Source organism: Sitophilus oryzae, unplaced genomic scaffold (assembly GCF_002938485.1).
Source record: "Sitophilus oryzae breed Bouriz unplaced genomic scaffold, Soryzae_2.0 scaffold_177_pilon_pilon, whole genome shotgun sequence".
In the NCBI taxonomy this organism is placed as follows: Eukaryota; Metazoa; Arthropoda; class Insecta; order Coleoptera; family Curculionidae; genus Sitophilus; species Sitophilus oryzae.
Window position 1 is genome coordinate 7,342,948 of NW_022146479.1, and position 15,503 is coordinate 7,358,450.

Consider the following 15,503-nt stretch of genomic DNA (forward strand, 5'->3'; position numbering starts at 1 on the left):
AGTTTAATAAAGCCTGAGAATTTTCAAGTTTATTTATCTCCAGTCTAGGCAGTCCAATTTGACACATTTTCAGTATGTAATATTTCGAAATATGTATGAAAATTATGACTATCTTCAATTAAATAAATGGAATAATAGGAGTCACTCTCAATAATGAGAGTCAATTTGGATTTGCTGTTTTTTACAAATTTCTGGTTTGGTTTTGAGTTATTTACTTTAAAGGCATTTACTTTAGATCTATTTTCAACATTTCGAAAATATATTAATATTTTTCTATTTTCTAAAGAGGAAAAAGTTCGATTTTTAATTTGTATTTTAAAGCTGATACTCTAAAAATTCTAGAAGTAGTAGCAGATAAAGGCAATTGGGCTTGTATTTGTAGAGTTAAATTTTTATTGTAAGAAAGTTGTTTCTAAAAATTATTTTGGTCTAAGAAGATTGAAAGTAATGAAACACAAATACATCGCATTGACATATGAATCCCCAGAAGAAATAAATCTTGAATTTTTTTGGGCATTATCGTGAAATGTCTATAGCTTTTGTGTCTGAAAGTATATTATTCTCCAATCAGAATAAAAAAGATATTAGAAAATAATGATCTTGGGGGATTTATATTTGGAAATGTCTTAAGATAGAACAATGCTTTAGGAATATTAAACTTCCTGTTCCAAAATTTCGCTTAGAGTCCTCTTACAGATTCTCTGATTAGACGCCTCCCAATTTTCATCTCTAAACTTCTGTTTTGCTTTGTCCTTTTCCAGGATTAGAATTATGCTCTCAGTTCCACAAAGAAATGTTTAAGTAACAGAGGATATTATTAATAATTTAACCGGACTACAGCTTTCCTGATAATATTTAGAGAAAATTGTTAGAACTTTATTACCTTTCAACTTAACTCTGTAACTCAATTTATCTCTCTTTATGGGAGGATAATACCTTTCAAATATTATTCACGTATTTTTATTTTATTTCTTGATATTTATGTTTCTTTTTGGTTAATAAAATACGGATAAATAAAAAAGCTTTAATACTAAAAAATACCTTTATATCATCATTGTAAATTGATATTTGTAAATTGTTTCAGATAGAATATAATAATTAAACTGTTGGCTGGTAATTAGTTAAGTAATGTATCATGAGAGACGGCAATTATTGCAATAATCATTATTAAAATTATCATTTTATCAAACATTTTGGACTCGAGCTCTGACATTTTCCATCGAACAGGAGATTCATTGCAATAATTCTAAATTAAATAGCAAATTCCAATGAATTTTTATTTATTACATTATCTGTTCTGGCTTCTGGAATTGGTGCAATCGATAACACATCAGTAACATTTTTCCCATGTAGGTACACACAAAAATATAATTAGTGAGATGGTGTACACACACTCAAAACTGAGTATTCAGTTTTCCAGTTATGTTTACTAGCATTTAAATTAAACATTTACATCGCTATTGAAAATTATTTGCCGCCATGCATAGTCAATTTTTTATCATCATTGATTAATTGAATATTGTTTATAGATTCCTACTATATATTTAATTTAATTATTATTATTTAACTACAATAAGAGTCTTTATTTGTGATACACTGAATGAAACTGGATGTTATAAATTAAATTTAATAATTATGTTTTGGGTAAAATACCTCGTTCTAAGGAAGACCAAAGAATATAAAATATAGCAATTTAGTTTAAGTAGTGCTTCTCTATTTTATTGCTCTATATTACTAGTTGTTTTCTTACTAATAAATCTGGCTAAATGGTTTCGCAATTGTGACTTGGATTTTGAACAGGCAATTTCAAAATATTTAACTTGCTTTTAAGTGAATTTACTACTCATGGTTTTGTAAAAATCAGCTAAATCTATGGAGGAAAATCTTTAAAAGTTATTTATATTTAACAATGTAAAACAAAATTTAAGGTACAGAAGTATGTGTTTACCTTTATTTATCATCATCATCATCATCATCATCATCATCATTTTCAGCGTATTCAACCATTTCCAATTATGATGTAGCCTCCCTCAAATATTTAGGTACTCTCTTTGTAGTTAGGCCCATTCTTGGGCATTGTTGGCTATGAGGGTCCAAGTTATCCCTGCTAATTTCATAATATCATGGTCCCATCTCAGGTTCGGTCTTCTTCTAGGTCTCTTAATTCCTCGTGGGTACCATGCTGTAATTTTTGTGGTTCATCTGTTGTCCGTTCTTCTTGCCAGATCCTGTCCATTGCCATTTAAGGGATTTGACTCTGTGGATAACATCTATTACCTGAGTATTTTGTCGTATCCACTCTATTCTACGGTCTCTATTAATAAAGGTCTCTCGCAGAATATTATTATATATAACTGTTACATGTATCAACCTATATGTATAATGTTCACCTAATACTTTGTAGAAATGTTCGCCATAATATACCTATGTATTTACTACAAAACTATTTTTAACTCAAGAGTAAAAAATAAAAATACAAAACTTTCAATTTCTTTTAAAGGACAAAATCTTGTAGACGTGTTCCTGGGATCGAAATATACAGCCCTTAAATATATTTCCATTATAAACCCACCCTGTATTGTTTATGAAATATAAAGTTTGTTTCAATACAGGCTTTCAAGGAACTTAACGAGAGACTCCTATATTCCTATTTTTGACCATGACATTTTATATACAAACCGAGTTTTTTTTTTCTATTTATTCCATCAATATAGCGCTTAAGCCATTTGCATTTATGGCTCCAACAGAAAGGGCTTAAGCCAGATATGTAAATGACCATTATAAATTTCAGCGATTCGAAAATCGAAACTAAACAGTAATCTCAAATGGTATCGAACGCCCTTAGTTCGGGATAAAGCCTTTTTTAAATGGCATTTCAATTATAACAAGATAACGCAAACAGAATTGATTCGGCTGCCATAGGATGCTCGATATTTGACTTTATCTGAATTCGGAGTGATTACTCTTGCCTCGGAAAGGGTTTTGCGGATATTTTTGAAACATTACCTTTGTTAAAAGACCGTTTCGTTTTGTTTTATGCAAAAATAACAGAGGAAATAAAAAGTTAAATTCGGATAGTATCATACTATCTTTTTAATTTGGTAATTTTAGCCATGCATTTATGTTAGTAAATTGTAGATTATATGGGCGGGTGGGAGGTTTGTTAATCACCGCAACCTTGTAGACCTAATGTGTCCCCCTTTCTTGAGTTATAACTCATCATACAGTCTCAGGGCTTTGGCAAGGTTAGTTCTCCATCTCCGATATCAGTCGTAACAAAGTTCATGGTACTAATGGTACCGTCTATTACTACATCTTAGACCGTTGGAGGATTCCCATTCCAGGTTACGGATGGAGTCTTCCAGATTCTTGCGTTGCGCTTTAGATGGTTTCTACCAGGGAAGCAGAACGGTTCTGGTCCAGTTAGTAGAGTTTTCGCGCTTTTCCTAGCTAGGTCGTTAGCTTTTTTATTACCTTCTATCCATTGGTGGGTTGGTACCTAGAGTAAGAGGAATTTATTGTCTTTGCCTAATTTGTTCAGCTTCTCTCAGCATTCTTTGGCCAACTGCGAATTGAAGGTTACTGTGTTGATCGCCTTTAAGGCTCCTTGACAAGGGATAAGATGGCTATTTCTTGTTTCCAGTAGTTCCTACCTAAAATCAGTTGTATGCATCTTTCGGCCTAAATACTCCTATCCCTGTTCTTGCTTTGGTTTTGGAAGCATCAATATACCCTTTTTACCTGATTTTTATAGTAATAATACAGGCATAGTTATATTAATTTGAGGCTATAAATTAGTTGGTAGCCAAGCTAGCCATATCGGCAATAGATTTTCCAGTCGTCAGACGTAAAAAAATTGAATCCCAGATTTTTCAAACAGATTTTTTTAATAACGAGGCTCACGGGAATAGTTTTATCACACATGCCGCCTGCCTCTGCAAAAATTGTTCCGTTTAGCTTGAGTTATTATTTGATTAAGTGCAATCTGAAATTTCTCTGGTATTCTTGCAGAGTTTCAGCCCTTTTTTCCACTCCTGTACTTTAATTATTTCGTTTCTTTTTTTTATTATTCACTTCCCTTTCTTCCATGTTTCTTTCTCCTAAACGGCGACTTTGTTAAATTACTTCTAAAAATTCCCGCCAGTTTATTCCGAGTTAATATTTTCTATTCGCCAAAAACGGTCCCTATAATAGTTTCCCAGAGAAACAGTATCACTCAGTTTTCGGAATTGTAATTTGCAGCTATTATGCTAACAAAGGAAGTGGAAAATTCTTCTTAGGCTTGCTTATTAGTACCTTTTGTAGAGTTGCAAGGTCTCGTATTTTATTTTAGTAGAGCAGTTATATAGGGCATATTTTACTTTAAATGTATAGTTTTAGTGAAAAAATGTTCATTATTTATTTTAGCTTGAGGATTACGAAAAAAAATGTAAAATAGAATTGTTTTTGAGAATGTCACGGTATATAATTTAAAATTAGATTTGAGTATACAGACTACACAAATATTTTTTTAAGAAATCAACCTGCTACAAAGGCATAGACATTAATTACCCTAATTTTTTTTGTCTAATTTTTAGATTCAGAAAAGATTATAAAATCTTAAAAATGAACAAGATTTTGTGTGATCACCATCACCCACAATTTACGCCAGGAGATGTAAGAAGTAAAAAGATCAAGTTCTCCAGGAAAAGTAAGTCCTTCAGGAGCAATTGCAGCAGTTTGCACAAAAAAATATTTTCCTTACTCGGATCAGAGCAGATATCATTCCTCCGAACTCTTATCGGAAATCAACTTTAACATTCCCTCAGTCTCAACTCGATCCCAGTTCTTTTTTATATTTTTCCGAATCGAAGCAATGTAGGTAACTTGAAAGGATTCGCCTATAAATTGCATGTGTTCGCTCTATAACAGCTTTAAAGATGATTTCGACATTTTCAATTGCAGCTATTAAGGTATAAAACTGTTTGTTGTATGTTCAGATATTAGAAATATGAAACGTAGAGTATAGGGTTATATATAGTTATTATACAGAGTGGGTCCGAATTCTATTCGGGAAATTCGGCAGCATAGTCTACCGATACAAATTTGTAAAAAAGTTCGTATAAACTTATGTCTTAAAATGCTTCGTTTAATATCAATATTTGGATGAAATTAGTGTTTAGGTGTTTTTTTTCTAAATGAGAAGTTCGATTTCGATATTAATATGACTCCTACTTGTAGGGGACATATTTCTTAACCGGTTTGAGGAGTAATACTTTTTCGTCGTTTCTCTGAAGTAACGTCAATATTTGAATGAAAATTGATGTCTGGGAGTTTTTTGACATAAGAAATTTGATTTTGATGTCAATATGACTCCTACTAGTAAAGGGCGCCACCTACATGTATTTTAACTGTTTTGAAGCGCAATAACTTTTTGTCCGTACCTGTATCAAACTACCGAGGAAAAAAATATACATCTCTGTGACTTTTCATGCAAAAAATATCTCTTTGTAAAAATCGCTACGAGCAACCATTCTCAAGATATTTAGAATGGAAATAGTCAATGCATATCATTATTGAGGAAAAATAAACACGTTGAATTAGATAGTTATTTCACTGAAATAATAAATTTGGGATTTTTTTTTAATTAATGATAATTTTTTCTGCAAGAAATTATGATAAAACAGTTCCTATTGAACTTTTGGCACAAAAACATTTCAAATTTACGATTTCAGGCTAATAAGTCAACATGTTTAATTTATGTCAATTATGAAAGGTATTGATAATTGCGATTCCAAATATCTTGAAAACTATTACTCGTAGCGATTTTTACCAAGAGACCTTTTACGTAAAAAACATCTTAAATGTATATTTTTTACTTGGTAGTTTTATACGGACGAAAAGTTATTACTCTTCAAAACAGTAAAAACACATGTAGGTGGCGCCCTCTACAAGTAGGAGTCATATTGACATTAAAATCCAAATTTCTCATGTCAAAAAACTCCCAGACACCACACACCCTGTAGGTATTTCCGAAACCAGGCATTTTAGGACATACATTTATACGAACTTTTTTACTTATTTTTATCTGCAGAATATGCTGCCAAAGTTTCCGGAATACAGTTCGGACCACCCAGTATATCTTTGAGAAGCTCATAGCAAGGCGTATAATATGATCTATAAATATACAGGGTGTTCCATTTGAAAAACCATAAATTAAGTTCATATTTTCAAAAATATTTTTTTCGTAGAAAAATAGACTACACCACTGTATTCTACTTAAAAAGTTTTACAAGTATCAGTTTTCACCTTCGAAATCATCCGGACGGAGCATACGAGACCCATGTGAAATGTTCATATAAACTCATGGTAGTTGCTCGAAGTCGCGGACGGTCCGCTCCATCTGAAAGCGCTGTCTCAGTATGTTCCGTTTGACAATTAAAGTGAGACAGATTTGTGCAAACCGCATCCTTCCATCTTTACTAATAACGGAGATACCGTATGATTTCTACCAAAATGGGACACCCTGTACAGACCATGCTTCTACGGTGAGCAAATCTGTGTAAAGTGTTTATCATATGCAACTGATTTATTTCTGTAAGTTTCAAAACGCCCGAACCCCTATTTATGTCATGTACGGTATCCTGGACACAATAAATAAATAAATAAATAGGTTTGCTATGTTTGTTTGTATAGAAGTTGAAAGGAAATAAATCAGATCCGATACGCAAATGCTACATTACTCCGAGTCGTCATAGAAAGAATATTGAAAATCGTATTACGGTACACATTTGTCGAGATTTCATTTTGACATTACCTTCAATACGTTTATCACATAACTGCCTCGTCTGTTAGAAATTACCTGGAAGGAATGGGAAGGCGACTGAAAGAAGGCGCAATACCGCAGCTCTCTGTTCAGTATTCAGCTCGGAGGCTCGCATCGACGTTTCGTCATTTGTATTTCACCCAATAACTCCCTTCAGCCCCTCTTGCTATCCTTTTCCTTTCCACTTTGTACTCTTTTTTCCCTTACCCCATCGAATATACGCGTACGTGCAACTTGAAATTCTGAATTGCCTTGTAAGATGTCGATTATTCATCACCAAATCTTTTATTATATCTGCGAAGCGATTTCGGTTTCGACCGAATAAAAATTTCCCTCTTTTGCTTTCAAACACTATTTAAATTCATTTTTTATCTCTTCTTCCGACAGAGGAAAACATCCAAGAAAACATCGTCTCAAAGTGCTTCTACACTTCAACTTTTTCATATTCGATATTCTTGTAAGGATGTACCATATGATCGAATAATATCAATGTTGTAGGACTCTCTGGAGGCCTAAAAATATCAATTTACTGCGAGCTTTAAGGTCTATTCTTTAGAGATGCACCGAATAGCGGATTTGCAGAATAGCCGAATACTTATCATTTAAGTCAAATAACTATCTACTCAACATGTTGCTCAACAATGGCATGTATTAGTAATTTACATTCCAAATATGTTGAGAACGGTTAGTCGTAGCGATTTTTACCAGAGGCCTCTTTTACTTAAAAAACAGCGAAAATGTCCATTTTTTCACTTAGTGGTTTTATACAGGTACAGACGAAAAATTATAGGTGGGCGTTCTTTAAAAATATTGCCCCCTATAATAATAAAAAATTAATTTAGGTATATTACACAGAGTGAGTCTTAAATAAGTGAACATATTTTCAGGGGTTAGGTCAGTTATATATCGATCCCAGAAACACGTCTATTAGGTTTTTTTCGCAAAAAAAAATAATTGGAATTTTTTGAAAAAGTTTTTTTCAAGGGGGGATTATTTAATCTATATTACCATATTGTAAAGTAATGTTACGTTCTTTAACTAAAAAGTGAAAAAAATTCCAAAAATGTTTTTCAAAAAATTCCAAATCCTCATTTTTTTACGAAAAAAAAACCATAGACGTGTTTCTAAAAATATTTGCACTTATTTAAGACTCGCCCTGTATAATTTTTTATCCTTTATTTTTAATTTTTATCAAAAACAGTATAAGTACAATGCTAAGAAAAATACATTTTGGCATTTAGTATTGTTTAAATAAGTCAAATAAAAATAAACATATTTCTTTGATATAATTACATTCAGTTGTAAGACACTCTGTACACATAAATAAAATTATTGATTTTTAAAATATTATTCACAAACTAGGGAGAGGGAAATCAGACAATGAACAGGATTTATAGGTGTGTTAGGTAATAGCTTTTAGACTACATTTCTAGACGCATTGATGTTATTTTGGTTTGTAAATTTTGGTGATTGTGATCAAGAATGTTTTTAAAGGTAAAGTAAATGTTTCCTTATTATTTAACTAATGTTAACTAAAGCATATATATATTTTTTTTTCTGTTGTAACATTCTGTGCTAAATCTTTTGTTGCTACAAAAATACTAATTAAAAAAAATCTTTATATAAAGTGCACCTAGAAAAAATCTGTTTAAAAAAATGTAAGACTTCAAAGAGTCCTAGGCAAGACCAAGATCAATAGAGAAAAGAGAAATGATCTCTTTTGATCTACAAAAAATTACCTACTCTGTAACCTAATGCTATTCAAATTATAATTATATAAAATTCATTCTGTATTTTTCAAATCTCAATCCTCTTTAATTATTGTTAATAGCATTTAACTTACTACTCTTTATTAATGTTTATTTATTGAACTTATTTCAGGGATGTTCTAATTAATGGATATTATAGAATCACAAAGATATATAAAAAATGGTAAAATAAATATGCATAAGAAAAAAATCAGATGGTCAATAAAAATAGGAAAATTGTTATCATATATTAAAAGTATTTACTGCCAAAAAAGGTAAGTGAATTTATTATAGTTAAAATGTCGATACGTATAATACCCTATTTTTTCTATAAATAAAATTCTTATATCGATAAGGCTATGAAATCGATACGACCCTCTCGTCCCTAATTCGAACAAATAACGCCAAAGTGTAACTGAGTTTAAAGGCTTTAAATCACGGGACTGCACAACTTAAATTTATAGAAAAGTTCTATCGTAAAGGTGGTGTGTAACTTTAGCACAAACCAGCCACCGGGTATATTTATGTCTATTTAAAACTTTAAGAACTTTCCTGCGGTTTTGATCACCCTGTTTGACTGTTAATCTAAAACCATAAACCCAAATGAGACACTAAAAGATACATTCTGGAGTAAGGAAAGTTTATGCGTGAAAAGTATTTTTCTATTTTATGTTATTGCGCTTACAATTTTCTTTCTCAACAGTTTTGTTGCCTTGTTGTTACGTGTTTTAGTGGCAATCTTTTATACGTAACGTTCGATTATTTTATGAGATGTTTCTGTACAGAGTGCTCCTATTTTATTAAAAATAAAACTTTTATAGATTATTGAACAGGCTGAGCTGAACGAGGATTTTCGTAGAGCATATTTCAATTTATTTAATTTTATTACTTATTACTTATATTTTCTAAAATTAAAATAAATATCATACCATTGAAAAAAAACAGCGTCAAAAACGGCGTTGTCAATCAGGCGCGATAATTTTAGTGAGATCAAGCCTATGTAGTCATTATTAGCCATTATTTAGTTGACTCACATTTTTCTTTGTTTTTTGCCAGCCATCTTTGACGCCGTTTTTTTTTTCGATTAAGCGGTATAAAGAACATATTTTCCTCTATTTCGAATATAGATAACCACAGAATATACATATTTCCTTCTCTTTGCTGGGAAAATCTATATTTAATGCCTGAAATGAAAAAATGTTACCGACATTCATAAGTAATGATGATGTAAAGTACAGGAAAGTTGATTTTTCTTTTACGTAGATCGGGTGACGGTTCAATTTTTCACGATGTAAAAATAAGATGTAAAAAATAAGGAAGATAAAGCTAGTACACGGTAAACACTGCATGCTATAAAGGTGTACCGTATTTCCCAATGGAAAATAGCTGAAGAAAATTACATTTTCTGGTTCATAAAATTTGAAAGGCTATGAACTAGTTTGTAAACAACTTGCGGACAAAAATCTTACGAGAGCATTGTTTTGGGTCTTTTAATTTAAAAAAAATAGTTATTTGACTTTAAATTTATTAATAAGAAAATTATTAAGTAATATCGAATTCTAGATGGCACATAGAATATAATGAGTTACAGTTACTGTTACTGTCTATTGTTGCACATTTTTAAAGATCTTAGTAAAATACTAAATATAATTTTAAAATTATGAAAATGTCAAAACTTGTAGGAGAATTTTATACATTTAGAATGTATACAAGTTTGGAGGCTTCGATACTCTCATTTAGTGAGAAAATTAATTTTTTGAACCCCTCCTTTTGTGCGATTTTTGATCATGGTTAAAATGTGTCTCCTACATTAATTACTATTCTCGTAGGGCTATATTTTCTTATTCTATGCCATTTAATTAGCAAAGAACAACAATTTTAGCAAAATCGGTGATATGACGAAAATCGCCAATTTTCTTAGAAAGATAGTAAACATAGTCCTAAAATTATAAAAATACAAGCATTTGTAGAATTTTGGGCCCTGGTTTTTGAGCTATATTTCATGATGGTTAAAACGTCCCCTAGATCTATTATCGTTCTCGTAAGACTACAATGGCCTATATTTTCTTATTTTACGTCTCTTAATTAGTAATGAACAGTAATTTTAACAAAATCGGTTGCGTGACGAATATCGACACTTTTTATGACTATATGTATGGAAAATTTCTTTAGATGTGGATAGCATACTCCATCAGCAGTACTGTAATACCGAAATCCTCCTTTAGTGAACTAGTTTACGACTTCTTCGGCAAAAATATGAAGAACATAAATTAAAAAAATTAAATTAAACACTACTAGTTACACCCAGAAGGTGTACAAGCTCCATGTCTTTAGAAGTGGAAAGCACATGCCATCAAGAGCATTGTTATACCAAAATCCCCCACCCTAATGAACAGTTAATTGTATTGCCGTCAAAAACTAGTAAATTTAACATTAAAAGTATTTTAATCGTAAAAAAAATAACTAGCAACGACCAATAATAACCAAATAAGTACCTATTACTAGGGATAATGTAAATAATAAAGCCAATGACAATTTTTAAAACAAAAAAATGCATTAGTTGCACCAACACATCCTAATAGACCACGCAAAATCGACAGTTCAAACCGTATTGAACTTTCCACTTAAACTTTCAAGCCGAGCTTAATCCTGTTTATTTTTGCTCGCAGATATTTTTTCATTAACTCTAATTTTTAACGCTGAATATTAACTTTCTCTGTATGTCCAGGCAGCGTTCGTTTTTCTTTTCCGTGCGCTTTGTGCCGTTCCTGCGTTTTTTTTTTCGTCAGGAGGTTTTTCAGAAATACAATGGATAATTTATATTTACGCTGTAGATTTTAATTATTACGTATGTTCTCGCTTTGTTCTTCCTCCGTTGTGTTCAACAGAATAGATAATTTTATTTGTATTTCAAAGACAAAAAATTGAATTTTTCTACCAGTTAAAATAATACCTATTATATAAACTTTAAAACAATAAAAAAATCAAATACATGCAAATAGTACATAATATGACTTACCAAATACATATATTGTGATATAATATACAAATATACGATATTCGATAAAACAGACCACAAAACAGACACACAAATATACTATTTTTGAGGTTAAAATCACACGCGGCTTTGCACATTCATTTACAATGAATTTCTACTCGGTTCTGGGTTCGAAAAATTATAAACAGTATAAAAACTATACAGTTTTTTTTTTCGTTTCACGCGCCCAGACCAGAATGCCTAGAAATACCTGTGGAAATACAGAGAATAGAAAGACTACTATAGATTTTATATTTTATAGAATTGATATACAGGACGAGTTTTAAATAAGTCAACATTTTTCTCTGTTATTCCAAAGATTTTTATTAATATTTCTTAAAATTTATTCCACTGTAATCTTTTCAAAAATGAAAATGATGAATTTCCGCAAGGAATTTCTTGCGTGTTTATGTTTAGAATATAAAACAGAAACGTGTATTTATATAACTGTGATTTCAATTTTTCTAAAGTTAACACCTTAATTCAAGATAAAAAATAGATGAAATATTTCCGCAAGAATTTTTTTGTGTATTTATGTTTAGAAAACTGTTTATAATGTAACGGCAGGTATATGTTTTCATGTAACTGATTTCAAGTCGGAAAAAAGAAAATGATGCATTTCCGCAGAGAAATTTTTATAATTTTGTGTTTGGAGAGGCTATATACTAAGGGTCGGCATTTCTAGCCTTGGGTGCCGATTTTCGTGTGTACAAAGAGTAGGGTCAACATGCTTAGTAAAATAAGATGTACTGAATAAAGACAGAGAAAAGTATTTTTCCAAGCGCATGGAATCTAGCGTCAAATTAAGTGATTATGTAATAAATACTTCGTATTTTTGCTCCCTCCGACTTACTAGATTGCCATAGCGATTCACTCCTATACATGTAAACGCCGACCCAAGGTTTCGCTTGCCAGCAGGCTTTACCGGACTTTTTGTTTCTTTTTGTGTAAGTGATTTCAGATAAAAAAAAATTACACAAAACCTCACAGACGTGTTTTTGCAGTTGAAATATACCACTCCTAAAACTATTTGCACTTGTTTCACGACTCACCCTCTATATATACTTACATACAGGGTGGCCCATCGAAAACGTTCCGCAAGGCATAACAGCCAGGGTAATTTTTTTTTCAGAAAATTCAAAAACATGTCAATTTTGTTTGTGAGGGGGACAACTTTTGCCCCAAAAATTATTGCAAAATCTTCATACGCGGGGGTGTCATCTCCCGATTTCTTTCAAATGGGAAGGGGGGTCAAGTGGTACCGCAATGAAAAGGGCTTTTTATTCTCTATACTTTCCTGCTTCGTTTTTGAAGATCGGTCGAGACGTTGAGAAAATATGAAGGATTGAAATTTAAAAAGTTTATTTAAACATTTATCAGAGTAAATGATAAGGATAAATTCCTTCGACCAATTTGCTGTTTTTTCTTATTATTTCTAGATGTTTGCAATCAGGTTGCACAGATATTCAATGAACGCCATCCTGACAAACACCTTTATGGCAAAATTGTTCGCCAGTTAGTAGCAAAATTTCAGGAAATTGGTTCCGTTATGAATAAAAAGAGGCAGAGGGAAAATCCTGTAGTAAATGAAGCTATGGAGGTATTCGTATTGGGCCAAGTTGCCATGGACAGTATTCTGAGTACAAGAAAATTAGCCAATGAGACCGGCGGGAATCGTACAAGTTTCCAAAGGATATCAAAAAACACAAGTTCCACCCGTACAAAATTCAGTTGGTACAAGAACTCAACGAAGACAATTTTGATCGTTGCTTGCAATTTTGTGAAACTATGAGTGAACGAGTGGCGAATGATAATAATTTCCTATTTAATGTGTGTTTTTCAGATGAGTGTACTTTCTTTTTGAACGGTGTAGTTAATCGGCACAACTGTCGGTACTGGGCTGAGGACAACCCAAGGGTTTTTCACGAGGTGCACACACAAAACCCTCAGAAATTGAACGTGTAGGCTGGTATTTTTGGAAATTCTATTGTGGGTCAGTTTAACGATATTGAGAAGAACTTCAACGCACAAGTCACAGAACAGCTATCTAGCAACTACCGCACCTGATCGTTCAACGTTGTGGCAAGTGAAAAAATGCGTAAACATCTAGAAATAATAAGAAAAAACAGCAAATTGGTCGAAGGACTTAATTATCATTTACTCTGATAAATGTTTAAATAAACTTTTCAAATTTCAATCCTTCATATTTTCTCAATGACTCGACCGATTTTCAAAAACGGAGCGGGGAAATATAGAGAATAGAAAGCTCTTTTCATTGCGGCGCCATTTGATCCTCCTTTCCATTTGAAAAAAGTTGGGGTATGACACCCCCGCTTAGAGGGTTGAAGATTTTGCAATCATTTTTGGGTCAAAAGTTGTCCCCCTCATAAACAAAATTGACGTGTTTTTGGACTTTTTGAAAAAATAAATACCCTGGCCGTTATGCCTTGCGGAACGTTTTCGATGGACCACCCTGTATATAAACTAATAAAGTGCAGAAATATGCGTTGTTTAAAATTTACATCTTTATTATTTTTTGAATAAAATTAATTTAAAGTTTATTTAGTTAATATACGCATAGATAGATATAAAATTAAATCACTAATAATTGTTGTAATTCTAGCAAGATACATATATTTATAATATTATTTGCTATTGAAAGAGATCCTGAAATATACCGAGATTTTTGTCCGGGATACCTTCAAAGAATACTTTAATTAGACAGAAAGAAACGGACAAAAGACCATCTGAGGGACTTTTATAATATTTGCGTTGTCGGACAAAGAATAAGTGTATTATTTCTGAAAGAATTCACAGAGAGCAAAGTTTGAAATTTGAAATGGCGCCGCTAAAAAACTTCACAGAGCCAGAAAAGTGTCATAATGCACCTTGAAAAAGCGTGTTCTGTCACGGCTTATATCACTTCTTAATGTCTTCCAGCAAAAGGATATAAATTTCGAATATTATATATGCAGAAGAGTAGTAAAGAGTTAATTTAGAGTCTTTTAATTATCTCTTAATTAGGGAAAAGGGGATCTAGACAGATTTAATTTAAGACTTTCAATAAAATGGTGTTCAAGTATAAAAATAAAAGCACATAAAAAAAGAGCTGAAAATAACTGTTCACATTAAAATTCACTCTACTTGTATGATGGTTTAAGTTAATAAAGCAAGGAGAACTAGATAAATTATTCCCATATATGTATCAGCAATTTTAATGAGACAAACAAAAGCATGATATAAATTATTAAACAAAAGCATGATATTAATTAACAAATGCATGTATGTATTTTCTATACGTAGGCAAACTTTACATAATATTACTAAAAATATTCTGGCTATAATACAGTTTAATATTAAATATTTTTCGAATTTTTTCATGTAGAATAATTGAATTAATAAAATAATTATAACAATATTCAAGTATGGTTACACAAAGAAATAGGTTAATTAAAGTTATTTTTATTTCCTATAAACCTTTATTATAATTATACGTTGTAATTAGTAATAGAGTTTCATTTTTTTCCAATTTTGCAGAAATTTGTATATCCCACTAAAAAAATTGATGTAAAAAAATGTTCGCAACGCAAATTCTTGCATTAAAAAAAGTTATGAGATCTCACGTAAAACCAAGTCGGTTTATTTGATTTAGACCGTGCACATACGGGTCGTCTCAGACTCGAAGCGGAAGCGTCTCGAACTTGGACCTACTCAACAATTTTGTTATCTATGAATTGTTAGTGTCTATATTAAACATCTTTATTTCCGTAATAACCTTTTATTATGATTTGACAATTGCACGGCAGCATAATTACTACATACATTACTATTATTAATCATATACCATTTCGATTACTAAGTAAATCTAAACAGTGCACTTAAGAACAAAGAATATATTTTAATTAGTAGAATA

General features: G+C 31.5%; 2 protein-coding genes across 7 annotated transcripts in view; both read right to left on the reverse strand.

Moving 5' to 3' along the window:
- LOC115882305 overlaps positions 1-11,700 on the reverse strand; it is a 158,225-nt gene extending 146,525 nt beyond the window's left edge. For both annotated transcript variants that reach the window (XM_030900289.1, XM_030900290.1), the window contains exon 1: positions 11,573-11,700. In XM_030900289.1, the coding sequence (XP_030756149.1) occupies positions 11,573-11,688 (116 nt within the window). In that variant the 5' untranslated portion in view covers positions 11,689-11,700. The remainder of the gene's footprint in view (positions 1-11,572) is intronic.
- Positions 1-15,503, reverse strand: part of LOC115882301 (hemicentin-2-like) — a 393,218-nt gene that overhangs the window by 297,855 nt on the left and 79,860 nt on the right. The gene's annotated exons all lie outside the window — the stretch shown is intronic.